Source organism: Trachemys scripta, chromosome 1 (genome assembly GCF_013100865.1).
Source record: "Trachemys scripta elegans isolate TJP31775 chromosome 1, CAS_Tse_1.0, whole genome shotgun sequence".
NCBI lineage: Eukaryota > Metazoa > Chordata > Testudines > Emydidae > Trachemys > Trachemys scripta.
The window spans coordinates 111,085,938-111,102,423 of NC_048298.1; the positions used below are offsets into that span (position 1 = coordinate 111,085,938).

General features: G+C 40.3%; 1 protein-coding gene across 5 annotated transcripts in view; it reads right to left on the bottom strand.

The window, feature by feature from the left end:
- Positions 1 to 16,486, bottom strand: part of EPS8 (epidermal growth factor receptor pathway substrate 8) — a 190,690-nt gene that overhangs the window by 43,554 nt on the left and 130,650 nt on the right. For all 5 annotated transcript variants that reach the window (XM_034781873.1, XM_034781889.1, XM_034781882.1 and 2 more), the window contains 8 exons: positions 14,840 to 15,001; positions 14,478 to 14,627; positions 12,136 to 12,218; positions 9,110 to 9,246; positions 6,143 to 6,216; positions 4,872 to 4,998; positions 4,412 to 4,500; positions 2,325 to 2,399 (listed from right to left, as the gene is read on the bottom strand). In XM_034781873.1, the coding sequence (XP_034637764.1) occupies positions 2,325 to 2,399; positions 4,412 to 4,500; positions 4,872 to 4,998; positions 6,143 to 6,216; positions 9,110 to 9,246; positions 12,136 to 12,218; positions 14,478 to 14,627; positions 14,840 to 15,001 (897 nt within the window). The remainder of the gene's footprint in view (positions 1 to 2,324; positions 2,400 to 4,411; positions 4,501 to 4,871; positions 4,999 to 6,142; positions 6,217 to 9,109; positions 9,247 to 12,135; positions 12,219 to 14,477; positions 14,628 to 14,839; positions 15,002 to 16,486) is intronic.

A 16,486-nucleotide genomic window follows, 5' to 3' on the forward strand; every position in this document is an offset into this window, starting at 1 on the left:
ACTTCTTTGAATTTAGCAGCTAAACTCTTCAAGCTAAACTCTCCAAAGATTTCATGAGCATTAGCCATGCTCCATCCACTCTCAGCTCCTACTGTGCACATGCACTATGATACTATCCTTAATTGCATGATCACATACTTCCTTCCCACCCCCCACCCCCCATACACAGGACCCCTGGCTCACTCAGTGTACATGCTGGACCTGCTCTAGGTTGAATCAGGGCTGTGCAGCTCAAGAGACTGTTGTTTATAGGACATCTCCCTCGTTTGTTGTTGAAGTTGGGAGGTGAGTGCCTATTGGGGGTAACTGGGATGGACAGGCCTTGGCCTGCCCAAAACAAACGGCCACTCCCTTAGAGTGGAGGAGCCACTGAGCCCAATAGGCAAATGATTACGAAGGGCAACAAATGAAAAAACAGGCATGGGACTTAGGCTGAATGAAGCAGGGGACCACAGGAACAGAAATGACGATCTCATGGTTCAGGCAGTTGAATACCACCCTGGAAAACTGGACTCTACCTCTGCCACAGAGTTCCCATGTGATATCACTTAAACCAAACTTTTCAAAGGGATCACTCACTGTGCATTCCCCATTTTCTGGGTGCCTGACTTGAGACCCTGGGATCTGATTTACAGCAGTGCTGAACACACACAGCTGCAACTGAAGTGAATGGGAGCAGTGCTTTGAACATATGAACTGCTGCTAAGGCTAGGTCTACATTGGGGGGGGGGGTCGATTTAAGATATGCAAATTCAGCTATGCAAATAGTGTAGCTGAATTCGACATATTGGAGCCGACTTATCCCACTGTGAGGACGGCGGCAAATCGACCGCCGCAGCTACCCCGTCGACGGCGCTTACTACTACCTGGGCTGGTGGAGTATGCACGTCGATTCGGGAATCGATTGTCGCGTCCCGATGAGACGCGATAATTCGATCCCCGAGAGATCGATTTCTACCCGCCGATCCAGGCAGGTAGTGAAGACAAGCCCTAAGAAATCTTCAAGTCTGAAAAAACAGGTCCGAGGTGTCTCAAATTGGACACCTACAATTAGTGGCTGCTTTGACCTTAACTTCTCTGTGTCTCAGCTCTCCATCTAGAAAATACCACCTCATTTTGCAGGGGAGTTGTGAAATGGTTTGTGAAGTACTCAGATGCTACAGTGACGAGTACCATAGAAAAGCCCATGAGAAAATTAACAAGTCTGACTTCCGAGCAGGTTTTGAATCGTGTGCAGTAAATAAGGCCTGGGACCACACATTGAACAACGAGGGGAAAAAAATATTCAATAGCCCCTTACTAAGTGTGCTCTATTCATTCTGTGCAATGAATAAGGCAGGGGTCCTGTGGAAAAAAGTAGTATGGGATTAAAGACAGTGTCAGAACACATATGCAAAAGTGAGCTGATTTTAGGTTCCATCGGCAAATTTAATTCTGGCATTTCCTAACTTTCAAGTACTTTTCTTTGCAACTTTAATAATATTCTTTTCACATAGCTTTTTGTGCGTAATGTGTGTGCATATGAAGTAAAACTCAACTAATTAGCCCACAATCTTCTTTATAAAGCCCAGAGTTTGGACTCATACAGACCACAAGAAAGGGACATTCCACTGAATATGTAGACTAAACACTTCAACACTACGGAATGTTTGAGTACAAGACAGTTATGCTACTGTTTATAAGTATAAAATGTTTATTAGAAGGCCATTGAAAAGCTAACATTACTGTGATTGGTCAATGCAATCTGGATACAAGATGCACAACAAGCTATTGGGGCTGGATAATCTTATCACTATGCTCTTCATCTACCATCTGAAATTTGGACCCACTTTTGACGATTACTCTTCTAATACTATTTAGCTTCTTGGGTTTTAGATTCAAGTTGATGTGTATCTTTGTATTGCCATGATCAAAAACATTTAACTCTCCTGCAAATACTGTCTATTCCTCACTCTGATGTGTATGTATTTAATTTTCCTTCCACTTTGTGTAAATATGAGGTATTAGTTTTGTGTTTCTTTTTTCATGCCAAGAAACAAATCAGTAAAAGCAAAATGTAAATATGCATATGTATATACACACACACACACACACTTTAGAAAAAGGACAATTTAGCTAAGTGGATTTATTTAAATGAGGGAATGGATATATAAACAAAATTAACATCCTGATTTTCTAAATATGTTCTAGTTCTAAAACAAATAAGTGATTTTTCCCCCATAACCTGTCATCGTTAACAATAAAATTTTAGCCTCATATTTTAAAGGGTTCTCGAGCATTTAAACAAAACAGGTCTGAAGGACACATTGAAGATCAAATCTTACCATATTTAATGGTGTAAACAGAAAATGAACCAATTCGGGTGCACTAGGGTTCTGGATGTGGGACTTTAATTTAGCCTGAAGGGGGGAAAAGAGAAAAAACAAATTGGTAACTTCTATGACAATTGAATAGTACATGGTAGAATCATCCTTTAAAAGAAAGAACCTTAGTTATGGAATTAAAGTGCAGGTCATATTTATTTCTGCATTTATATATAGGATGTCAAAGGCTGACAAAAATATGGGTCACTTATCCTTTGGGAAGAAGAGATCACACAAGCATCCCATAAACTATAGAGCTGATTAGCACAGTATATCTTACAGTTGACCAAAAATGCTGGTGCAGAGGATTTTACGGTGTCCTTTGGGAAGAGCTGCTGAATGTGGGGGTCAGGAGAAGAAATGGTTACGTAGGCTTCAACTAAGGCACCGTTACTGTGTTCAGCCTGGCGTCCTCAGACAGAAGGGGATGGAGATGGTGGAGACCCACTCCCACTTCCCAACAAAAGTGTCAGTGGTTCATAGATTTTGAGGCCAGAAGGGACCACTGCGATCATCTAGTCTGACCTCCTGTATAACACAGGCCATAGAACTTCCCTGAATTAATTCCTGCTTCAAGTCCAACACTTGTGGTTGCAGAGCATGTGAGGTAGGGGCACTTTCCCTGTAGCCTTCTCAACCCTTACAAATACCTCCTGGAGCACAACCCCCCCTTCAGTGGGATTTCATTTCCCCAAGGAGAAACAGAAGAAAGCTGATTGGCTCAGTTGTTGGAGGAGGACAGGTTCTCCCATTGGCACTGCTGTCACAGCCACTGAAGCAAAAAGCCAATAGTTGAAGGGGGCACGCAGGAAATTAAGATTTCCCAGTGACGCTCTGGGGCATATTGAGGAGAAGATGCCAAAAGTGGGTACCTGAGTTGGCAGCACTGGCTGCCAATGGCTAGTGATGTTTAGAGCAAGAGATGACCACAGGATGGAGCACTCTGAGGGTAGTGAGGTTTGTAAGAGAAGTCTCTCTTTATGGCCTATTTGACCCATGTTGTTTAGTATATTTAACGGTGGTAATGAGCATAAAGAATCTGACAAGCACAACTGAAAAGCTAAATAAAGAGCACAGCTGTGGAGGCTGGCGAGCAAACAAGAGTGAGCTGTACATTTTCCTAACAAACCTCTCTAGAAACCAGTTAACACTTTGAATGTAAAAGGGTTAAACTTTATTATTATTCTTGTTACCACTTCACCAGTCATATGGCACCACTGTAAAGTCTCTGCTGCTCGGGGGAGGGGAGGGCTTTTGGAGATTGGGACTGCAGCCCTGCGCAGAAATGAAACCCGTCAAAAAGCCACTGCTTTTATCCTTGGCCTGAATAGGGAGTTTGAAGACATAAATCAATCAAGCACCATCTCTCAGGGCTACAGTAAAGCAGCTTGGCCATTACTGGCTGCAATGTGGGATTACACTAGTAGGACTAATAACTCTGTTGATGGTGCAATATGAGGCTTGCGGCCTCTAGAAGCGCTGCAACAGCTGAGTGTGACACATAGGACTAGTCTCACCCAAAAGAAGGCATTCCCAAAAGTGACACAAACATCTGTGCGCAGTCACTAGCAACCATGTGCGTGGATGTGTGCTGGGTTGCAGATGTGCTAGGTAGTTGTTAGGCCAAAATTCTCTACTGAGGAGAAGGCCTTGTAGAGAGCCCAGGGGACAGCATGGTCACCATTCCAAAGGAAGGAGAGAGCTGTCTGGGGTCTATTCCCAAGAGGTGCCTCTGGGGAGCAGAGGTGCCATGAGCACAACCAGCTGTTAGTAACCGGAGCAATTGGAGAAACCGGATTTTAAAATAAAAAGGCAAATCTACCTTTCTCCCACACTTCCACCTGCACAATCAGAAACTTCAAAAACATTTCTAGCACAGGAGGTGGCTGGCGATATCTGAAAACGCGTGGGTGAAAGTGACACATCAAGGTGCACTCAGAGCCAATTTGTAGCAGCAGGGAAAGAGTATGCTGTATCTGACTTCAAACAATCTAGGAAAAGTCCCCCCTGCCTGCCCTGTGGAGCCTCAGCTGTTGGCAGCTACTTACCAGAAGGTTAAAGCCATGCTTGAATTTTTGAAAACAGTCAACAAATTCATCTGGAGGTGGTGGCTTTGCACGAAGAGTGAGAACCCCCTCTAGAGAACAAAATGAAAATAACATAAAAAAAAAAAAGATATTATGGTAATTCGGGACATGTATATTTACTAACATAAGCTAGCTCTGTTGCCTTTTCTCCCATTGACTTCCAGAGAAGGATGACAATAGGACTTGCTCACATGAGGAAGGGGAGCAGGACTAGAACCCAATTTTTTGTAGATGTCAGTGTATGTCCAGACCTAAGTCAAGGGAAACAAAGTGACTTGTCCAATTAAACTGAATGAGTAACAACAAAACCACAAAGCAATGTAATAAGAAAAACAAAACCACATTCACTAGCTACATGAATGACTTTTAAAGAACAAGGCAATAAAAAGACCTGGGAGATGGGAGGGAAAACAACTCTTACCTCCGGGTCCTTTCTTTTTATTCTTCTTGGTTTTCTTTCTCTTTGAAAGTTCAGCAAATGCTTCAGCAGCTTTTTGAAGTTTGGTAACAAAATATTCAATGTCATCCAAAATATGGTTCAGAATTTGCTGCAGAAGAGATGAACAACATTAATGCCTCTGTCTAATCTGTAGCACAACTAGTCATTTACTCATTTTGTTGTAATTTACAGCATCCTAGCAGCAGTCTCCTATGTTCATTATTAATTCCAGGATGTACTGCCTATGTAGATTCATCGTATGTCTGACATTTACAAATTTCTCAAGCTCTCATTTTGCTCTATTTTCAATAGTTGTGATCATTAAAAGCTTTTAAAGGTAAGTATTGAGATTATTAAATTTTGCATTTAATTAGCTTGGAGTCACATACTATGTTTCTCCCACGCAGCCCATGCAGAAATTTTGTTAAAACATAATTTTCCCTGCGATGCTATTGAGCCATTTTCTAACAACTGTAATTTCATATTCTCTGCTAAAACAAAGTATTACAGCTATTACTTGCTGAAATGCAGGGTTGCACTTTCCAGTAGATGTGACATTCTTTGATAAATGTGAAAAATTCCTTTCAATGCGTAAGAGTACCAGAGGTGACCAAGTGAGGGAAAGGTACATGCCCCAGTTCAGGAAAGCTCAAGCACCTGCTTAGGTCCATCATTATTCAGGGAAGAACATGTCAGTATGCTTAACTTTAAGCATGTGTTGAAGGTACATTGATTTAAAAGCAACAGAGGGTCCTGTGGCACTTTTGAGACTAACAGAAGTACTGGGAGCATAAGCTTTCGTGGGTAAGAACCTCACTTCTTCAGATGCAAGAAGTGAGGTTCTTACCCACGAAAGCTTATGCTCCCAGTACTTCTGTTAGTCTCAAAGGTGCCACAGGACCCTCTGTTGCTTTTTACAGATTCAGACTAACACGGCTACCCCTCTGATACTTGATTTAAAAGGGATTTAAGCACATGCTGAAGTGCTATCCTGAATCAAGATCTCAGTGCACTCACATCTCATACCTACAGTTCAAGCTCTCCACAGGACAGAACTGAATCTGATCTTGATGGTCTTATTTCAGTCCTTTTTTGTGCCCCTTATAAGCTATCACACAGTTTGGCATGACTGGCAAACTCTCACCAAGAACTGTGTTTTGCCTGTGAAAAAGGTTCTTCCTATTCATGAAGCAACCATCCAACATTTAAAGAACACTGAACAATATTGCACACAAACATATATCTTAACTTACAACATCTCTGTCAATCCTTGCTGCCATCATCTCAGCTGTTTCTTCATGCTCATGGAACTGTCTGGGTTTTTCAACTACAGGGGGCGGGGAGAAAAGACAAGACATACAAAGTAAAGGTTATCAGAAACTAAGAGCCAAAGCTTCATATATACTAATCTTACATATGGAACCACCAGGCCAGAAGTGCAAGGAAGACTAAAATGTTCATACCTCTCAACCTGCTGAGGCCCAAATGTGTAACACACAATGTGCAATAAAAACCCCAAAACAAGAGGGTCAAAATATAAAATATATATTTATGCAAGCAACTTAAAATGCTGTGAGATTCCTTCCTTTGGTGCAAAATAACTCTTTCTACAACTTTGATTTCATGAATCCTTCTTTCTGATGTAAATCATCTGCAACACTAAAAAAGGGAGGGGATATCAAATTTGCATGGAGCCTAGTTAACTTTGCAATTAAGACAAGTGATGTTCATGAAAATGAGGGACAAATGAGACGTATGCTAATGTTTCCCTTGAAGAAGCATTTTAATATCTGATTTAAAACATGATCTACCTGAAACTACTGTACTGCACTAAAACTTATGTCTTTTTAAAAAAAAAAAAAAAAAAAAAAATTTACAATTCAAAAATGGCATGGAGAGATGAAGAATCTCTGTGGGCAGATTTATTTTCTATTTGTAGAAAATACAAACAGATGACCTGTTTAAGGTTTGTTTTTTCTTTGGACTATTTTTTTTTAAAGTCAATATTGTTCCCATTTCTTAAGTGTCCACCACTGTAATAACTGGGGCTTTAATTTCGTTTTTACTGAACACAAGGGGAAACTCCTCAAAATATTGCTTTTCCACAGAATAAAACAGGCTCAAGTTGCAATTGAGTGAGAGTTAATCAACTCAAAGGCTCGTAATTATTATTAATTTATATTGCATTAGCACCTCGAGGGGCCAGTTTGGAACAAAGCCCCATTGTGGTAGGCATCGTATAAACACATAACATACCCAACTCAGCCTCTGCCCTGAAGAATTTACCATCTCAAGTCCTGATCCCGCAAACAATTAAACATGTGCTTAGCTTTATGCATCTGAGTAGGACCACTGAAGTCAACTGAATACCTTCACAAATTATGTTACTCCTGTGTAGAATTGGGACCAAAGTGGAGGACTGCAGACAAGGATATGCAATTGACTAATTATAAGTGAATAAAGTGTTGATTATCCTCATTTAGTCACCCTTACTTCACCGTTTTCGGATAGCAATCACAGCGAAGTAGGTCTTGAGGAGGAGGATGGGGATAAAGGATGTGGTCTCAAGTATGAAAAGGGCAAAATGGAAAAAGGCATGGGGGCAGTTGTGTGAAACTGACAAATTAGGCAGAAGAGGCTGGCACAGTTGGCTGAGAGGGGAAATGATGCGATAAGATGATAGTGCACAAGTAGGGAAGAGCAGACTCAGTTAGTGATTCTTCCTTGAAAACAGCAAATCTTAATGTTACAGGGAACCATTCTAAGTCTGCATTTTTAAAAATAAGTTTCATTAAAGGCTACAGCACTTGAATCTACTTAACTGCGGGGGGGTTTCAGTTACGACAATTTAGAAAATATCCACACAAATAGAAAAAAATATATATAATTGTCAGGAACACAATTTAGTAAGAGTCCACTTTACAAAAAACACCACCACAAACACCGTTAAACAAAGAGAAATTCAAACAAAAGAACAAATTAGCCTTTGCTTGATGTAGCACATAATGCTGTGTGGTGGTATGTAAAAATGTTCTGACCATTATTGCTTTCTGTGGACATTTTAAAATGCTTTGTGCTGCACAGTTGTACACTCAGTTAACGAATACTTTCGTTCAGCAAACAGAAAATGGGATAAAAACCTTCATGAATAATGGATTCTTTTGCTTTCTTTATTTTAATAAAAAACCATTAAAAGTAAAAACTCCAAAAACTCAATTTACCCAAAATTATTCTTTAAACATATTCTATTCTACTGAAAGTAGTTGCATTATTTCCAAATTAGCAATAGTTTCATTTTTTTCTGATAGAAAGCATGTTTTTCCATTATAGTCAAAAATCTGAAGCCCTGCACAGAAGATATGAATCACATATATTCATTTTTCTGTTACACACTTTTGTTTACACTTGTAAAGATGATCAGCCAACTTAACCAGACCATTTGCTTAAAAATGAAGAGAGTCCAACCCCCTAGTCAGCTTATCATAGTGATTAACTGAGAAATTTTAAAAAAAAGAGTCAGGTTGTTGCCCTGAGAAATTTACCATGCAAGGGTTTGATCTTGCAAATTCCCTATTACTGAGCACTGCATCATCGAAGTTCCTTGAACTATGCTGTGTAGTAAGTATTATGCACATCAGCAAGTCCATGTAGCAGCCAGACTTCAGTTAACTTTCATAGACAGTGCCTAGAATATCATGTTCAACTCTGGGTATTTCAATATCACAGAAATGGAGTAAACAAACATATTCAGAAAAACAACAAGGAGTCTGGTGGCACCTTAAAGACTAAAAACTGTTAGTCTTTAAGGTGCCATCGGACTCCTTGTTTTTGTGGATACAGACTAGCACGGATACCCCTCTGATACTTGACACAAATTCAGAAAAGGAAAAGTTGGGGTAAATGAGACAGCTCAGGTTCTGACAGCCAAATCTACTAGATCATCAAATTGTCTCTCTAGGGAAGTGGCAGCTTGGGGCATTTAAAACTAGAGTGAACAAAACCATAGAAGATATTCAAGACAGAATAGCCCTTATCTGCCCCATTGGGAATGGAGCAGATGATTCAATTGGTCTTTTCTATTTTTAGCCTCAATTACCATAATCTTCAGGGAGCTTCTGTTTGTAATTATTCTTTTTATTTGTTGGCAACATGCAAACATACTGCCCAGAATATTGCCAGTCACTCAATTCCCAACACCGTCAATTCCCAGTAATACTCACAGTCTCCTTGTTCAGCCGCCCAAGCAGACCAGGCTGCCACTCGGCTCCTGACATCCACCTGTGTGACAGTACCTGGGGGAACAGGAGCGGGCGCTTTTGGAGGTGGAGGAATAGAGCTGTCAGCTTTGGAAATCATCCTAAAGAAATATAACAAACCAGAGATGAAGCTTGGAAAAAAAATGCTCTCCCTTCTAATGTGTTATTGGAAAAGGCAAGTGGGCGTACGGAGAAATCTCAGATACGTGACATGTCACTCTTTGTCAGACGTAAAAAGTTAGCAGTACACAGGTCTGTCATTTGTAAATAAATTGAGCATACTTGAAAGACTGCTCTGTGATCAACTCTTTCTATGAATACTAGGCATCACTAACTCAGTACATATGAGAAACATGCACAAGGATACCAAGAAAACTATCCTTTGGTCATATGGAAAAGCCTTATAGGATTTAATGGAGAATTATACTCTTTCTACATAAGAATGTTCAACCAGGCTATATAATTCGATAGCAGAGATGAATTTAGTGGCTGGGACATATTAGGCATCAGGCCATCACATGCAGAGTGGGGTAGCCTGGAGTCTTCATTAGAAGTAAGCTGACAAGAGGGAGTACCACAAATTCATAATCAAGCCGATGATTTCCTAAGCGGGTCTGTCAACCGCCTATTTCTTAAAGCTGAACTGATGAAACTTAATGATTGAATTTGGAGGTGGGGCAAAAAAAAACCTACCAACATTTAGTCTGACTCTCTTCACTACAAATGCAGGATTTTCCTCTACAGTACATTTTCTAGCATTTTATCTCGTACAGTTTTAAATACCACAAACAAGATTTTCCATCATTGGGACACTATTCAGCAGCCTGAGAGACCTTATTGTCCAACAGGTTTCTCCCCCAACCCCCACCATATTAACCTTATTTCTCTCCCCTCTGAATTCTATCTCATTCCTCCTATTCACACCCTTCAAATATTGGTAAATATGTGTTCTGTTTTATTTGTCTCTAGATTAATATATTAAACATTAAATCTTTCTTCCAAAGTTAGTACCTCCAGGCATTCTTTTTGTTGCTCTCCATATCTTTGGGATAATTTGGTATCCAGACTGAGGCCACGTCCATACTGTTTCGGCATGGCTATGCTGGGATAGCCCCTAGTGCAGCTGCTGCAGCGTAGGCCAACAGAAGAAGTTTTTCTGCCTGCATACCACCACCTCCCTGACTAACATCAGCTACGCTGACAGAAGCACTCTTCTCCCTTATAGTGATGCCTACACTGGGGTTCTGCCAGCACAGATATGTTGGCTAAGGGATGTGATTTTTTTTTCTAGCCGACATAGTTATGGTGGTATATGTTTTAAGTGTAGACCAGGCCTGAATGCAGTATTTCTGGAGTAGTCATGATTGTGCCATATACACAGGGACTATTATCTTCTTTCTCTGTGACCTCATGCCTGCACGGATGATGCCATAATGCATGGCAAACTCTAATCTGCCATACACTGTCTGCCTTTGCAGCCTTTATAGCATTACAGCTTCCTGGGTTCTACCACACAACATTGCATTTCAGATCATTTTCCCCCAGATGTGTTGACTTTTACTTTTCCAAACTAAATCTCGTTATTTTAACTTTCTGCATTGTTTCTAATGTTTCCAGGTCCTTTGGTATTACTACTTTGTCCCCATACATGTTGGAAACTGCTCCTAATGTAAGACATGGTCTTGCACACACAAATGCAGCCATTTAACTTTAAGCCTATGAGTAAAGTTAAGCATGTGTGTGAGTGTTTGTAACTCGAAGCCTTTGTTGTTATATGTGAACTCCATGAACATGCTGCTTACTCCCTCTACCAGATCATTAACTTGTGTCTATTTTCCCCATCAGTACAATGGTGAAATTAATATATAATTATCTTTGTATGGTGTTTTGAGAGCTACAGATGAAAATTTTTATAAAAGCTAAGCATTACTTGGAAATTTTTTCAAAGGCACAAAGGGCAGGTAGGTGCCAAACTCCCATTATCTCTCATTCATGCCTTTGAAAATCTACTCTATTGTTTCTGAATCCCCATGATACCTCACTTCTGTATTAATCAGAGTTTAAGGCCAGCAGATCATCTAGGCTGACCTCCTGTATATCACAGGCCACCAACAGCACATAGCACCTGCGCACTAAACCTAACCACCAGAATTATTACAGCCCAGCGGAGACTAGACTATTATGTGCCACAGGGAGAGAATAGGAGGGACAGAAGTGCACCAGTGCCTGAGGTCCCCAGAATGCCAGGAAATCGATTAAGTGAGATATATGCACATGATCCTAGCAAGCAACCTGCATACCATCCTGCAGAGGAAGGCTTAGCCCCATCCCCCAATCATGCCTTCAAGGCCATTGCCAATCTGACCTAGGGGAAAAACTCCCTCCTGGCCCCATATATGGCAATTAGTTCGAACCTTGAGTGTGTGAGCAACAATCAGCCAGGAAAGCACCTGAAATAGACTATGCTTGGTACCTCCTCACAGCATCAACCCACCCCATCCAGTGTCCCATCTCCAGCTGTGGCCATCTCTGAGGATTCAGAGAAAAGAACCAACCAACCAAAAAAACCCAGAATATATTTGGAGGGGGCAAAAGAAACCTGTCCTGACCCCTGCAGGTAACCATTTGAAGCATGAGGTTTTAGGAATATCAGACATTAATCTTCTCTGAATTCAATGCACTTCACTCCCCTACCCTTAACACATCCTCTCACCCACTAGAGGAAGTGGCAGCATTTTCCCAACTGAACACAGTTATGTATAACATTGGAGTAGGAGAGAGTTAAGAACAGAAGTTGTAAATTCAGTCAGTGAGAGAGAGAAATAAATCAAGCTGTTGTCCCCGATGGTGGGTGTATACTATCCACAAGATTACCACAAAATAGTAAAGAATAGTAGAGTTGGGAAGAGGAGAATGGGGGAGAAAAAGAAAGGATGATTTTAAATTACTTTCTACTAGACTGTTCCTGATACTACCTGGAAGTTTTTTACCTGAGCGTGTCAAGCCTCTTCTTTTGTTTCCCCCCTTTGCTGTCGCTGATTGCACTTTCAATATCTTCATGAATAAAGCTAGCCTGCAGGGACAGAAACAGATGTTACCTGGCTGCCAAACACTTGAGTTATTAACTAGGCTAAATAGATAGGATTAAAAATATCCACTTGCTTGTTTTTGAAACACATTTAGGTCCAGGAACATATGTATCAAAAGAATTTTCTTTCAACTTTATTTTCAATACAGTTAGAGAGAGACACACAGTGCTACTGTCTGGATGCTGATACATATATTAGTGTTTTGATATCAAACTGTGTTCTGGTGTGTACGTTTGCAGTGTTGTTGTAGCCGGGTTGGTCCTAGGATATTAGAGAGACAAGGTGGGTGAAGTAATATCATCTATTGGAGCTACTTCTGCTGGTGAAAGGTCAGAGCCGAAGGATTCTGAAGTTCAAAAGTTTGTCTCTCTCACCAACAGAAGTGCGTCTAATAAAAGATATTACCTCACCCAAGTTGTCTTTCTGGTGTATATGTCATTTAAGCTGAAATGTGCTTGAACAGTTGTAATTATTTCAAGTCAACAATTATTGCCAGAGCAAATGATTTCTTCTTTCCTACATGATGATGGTATTATGTTAAGTTTTCTCAAGCATGTTAGTGAAAGGCATTGCATATCAATCAACAAATAGCAACAGCACTAAAGAGAAGAAAAGGAATGGTCGAACCCGGGGTCCCAACCTGGGGCGGCTCCAGCATCTACACTGCCTTATGTGGGCCTGAGTACAACCACCCATATCCCAGAATTCCTAGTACCCAAAATGTGGCCACTCTAGCCCTTTGTCCGTAATGTAGCATGTGAAAACTTGACTGTCCACTAAACTTGGCTGTCCAGAGGACAAAGAAAGTTGGCCCACAGTTGTGGAATACTTTTTGCAGACTCCCCGAGTACAAGTCCAGTGGGACTTGAGTCAGGCTCATACCTGCCACCCTACCAGGATCCCGGGACCCTGGATCCGAGCCCTGGGTTATCGTGATGTGTGTAGGTGAAAGCGGGGTTAGGCTTGATCCTGAATTTGAACCCGGGGCTTACACTGCAGCGTAGACATACCAATAGGGATTGCAATAAAAAGATTAGGAAAAAAATGAGATGGGCAGGGAATATCCTCCAGTATGAACTTCACCACTAACTGAAAACTGAATGTATATAATCTCAGAGCTTGTCTGCACTACAGAGCCTTTGCCAGCTTAGCTATGCTGGCAGAGTCCTCCTAGTGGAGATGCAGCAAAAACCAACAGAAGTAGATCTGTCAGCATGCCACTGGGTCACACAATTAACCCCAGTCATCTTCACATCACTATCGCTGGAACCATTCCAAATGTTTATTTGAAGAAACTCTACCATGCGATTAGTGTTATTTTTTTTTAAAAAAGGATACAATAGGGTGACTAAAACTACTATGAAATAAAATTAAAAAGTTACATGAAATTACTTATCAGAATTTGAAGAAGCAGTACAAATTATATTACTGCACATGCCGAAATTGAGATGTACAATCCTAGAAATAAAGTAAAGTACTTTTAACAATTTTCTTTACTCTAAAATATTGCTGGCTTATCTTAACTGGAAGCAAACAAGATCTCTCTTCCTCTTGTTTTTGACCATCTTATCTAGTAATATTCCCCCCCTCTCCCGCTCTAGTTTTCTAATAGAGCATAAGCCAATATTAGTCTATTTGCTTGCTTCCAAGCCTCTGATCAATATAAACGATGCCAGCCCCTTCTGGTGACTAGAAGTCTGCCTCAGCACAAATAATTTGATGTCCTGCATGGGGGGAGAGAATACACGTGCGTAGAAGAGATTTAACTGCTCAATGAGAAAGGAATAGATGGAAAGGAAAAACGCAGTAAGAACAGATAACATTTCTCATCAGCTTCTACGAATTTGTAATTAACTCTCTTGAGCTATTTTACACCATCTGCTTAAGAAACAGTACCAGTGAATATTACTAACACATACACACAAATCTCGGTGATCTGCGAGCCTAATTTAATAGCTAAGCCTTGAACCTTACCCTCCCAAAATGCTCTCTCTAGGAAAGATTTATATGGGTGTGCAGTCTACTAAGGTTTCAAATATCTGAGATATCATTACCCTTAATGAATATACTATAGTATATTTATCATCATACTAAGAAAACTTAGTATCATCAATATATTCATGTTAAAGTACAACTGACAGAGGAAAAGAACAAAGTACATTTTGTGAGGCGGTATCATTGATTTTCCTCCTCACTGTTACAAAATTCAAGCGATCTGCAATGGGTCCGTATTATTGCTTTACCTTAACCTCATCGCATTGGAAAAGATGAAGATCTGGCTTGTTCTGGGCTGGTTCTTTGCAAACTAGTGCAAGAATAGAATCATAATTGCACGTGTTCATCACAGCTTGGCAATGTTGAATTGTGCTCAAAGGAAAATTCTCCAGTTCATTCTGCAGGGGGGCGAAAAAAAAATCTTACATTTCTGGTTACCAAAAATTCAGAGTCTTGATCTCTGAAATGCTGCTGCAATTTCATCCAAACAATGAAAATAATAAAGCGGCAATTAAAATAATATAAAAAAACCCCTTCAGACACTCTTTTTTTCCCACTGATTCCCTTCTTCTTCCTTTCTGAAAATAAGAATGCCATTTGCAGACCCTACCTTTGATTCTAAGTCCACCAGACTGACAGCTTTGTCATCCACTTGAAGAATCATATCTTGAGTCCACACTTTGCCCTTGGCATCCAGCAATTTCAGCTTTCTTATTCCATCATCCACTGTTATCATAGCCTCTTTCCGGTCCAAAACAAAAGTGGTCAAGTGCTGATGATCGATACATGTGTAAAAAAATGCACACACATTAAAACTCATTTTCCAAAACCAAATGTCTGTAGTATTTAAACTGTAGGGAAACAGGATGACAAGCCATGCATTTAAAAAAAAAGAGTGCCTTTATACATGACACATCCCATTGATAAGCTACGATTTTTTATTCTATAATGTCACTTAAAGAAATCAACTGACTACTATAACCTACAATTTATTATGCTCTATCATTCTGTTAGTAGTTAAACTGCCTTGGATATTTTGACATTTTTCAGGCATCACAATCAGGATTTAAAAAAAAAAAAAAAAAAAAACTCTCAGAACATTAATTTACCATGCATGACAAGTAGCAGCCTGGCACCTCTGGAAAGTGAAACAGGCAGCATCACAACAGGAATCTGTCCTATACTCTGTTAATTTGCCCCAACCCTGATCTGGAAGGTCCTCATATTGCTGTTAAAGCTGACAACTAGCATACTAATAGCAATGAGATGTTGTTCGTTTGTTTCTCATAGATACACCTTCCAGAGAGATGGGCCACTCATTTCATATAGACTAGAAACTAAATATTTTATGGTATCACTTTTGTTCACTACCAGCCTGGCATGTATTTTATTTTTAACCAGTGGCCTGTGAATGAAATATTATCTCACTGCCATTGTTCCGGATCCATCCAATTTCCTTGCAGTTATGATTTTGCTACATTTCTTTTCTAACATGTCAACAATGCATCAAATACACAGAATGGTATACCTATTAACTGTGTAACCAGGACAGTGGATATGGCAGCTGCATAAGACCAAATAATATTAACACAGAAATGAAAGGGAATTTAAACAACTCAAAAGGCAAAATAAAATGTAGTAAAGAGATTATACTGATTGTTCACATGGCAACACTTGCATTCCAAATACATGCAGTAATCTTTATGCCAATAGAGTACCAATACCTAACTTTAATTTCTAAAGTAGCCAAAGCAATACAGAGTCAAAAGCAACGTAAGAATTTCTTTGCAAGCAGATTGTGAAGGCGATCTGAGCAATAGAATGTAAGATGATGCTGAGAACCATCAAACATGTAACAACTTATACAGGTTCTGAGTTTAAAGCTGAACAATGAGGAACTGTGAATTTATGGCATTGGCAGGACCTAATTTAGTCCCACAACAGTGCTGCTTTGTTACACAAGAGAATGTCTACTGTCGTATCAGAATAAGGCTGTAATATGATGTCTTATATTTTAAATTGTCTTATATGACAAAAGATCAAAAAGTGCTCACAATATGCGAGCATCCAGGTCTTGCTTCCATAGGTGCCGACTCCGTGGGTGCTCTGAGGCTGGAGCACCCACAGGGAAAAATTAGTGGGTGCTCTGCACCCACTGACAGCCAAGCTCCCCTCCACTCCCGCCCCACCTGAGCGCGTTGCTTCCCCGCTCCTCCGCCTACCTCCCAGAGTTTCCCGCCTGGCCGCCGCCAAACAG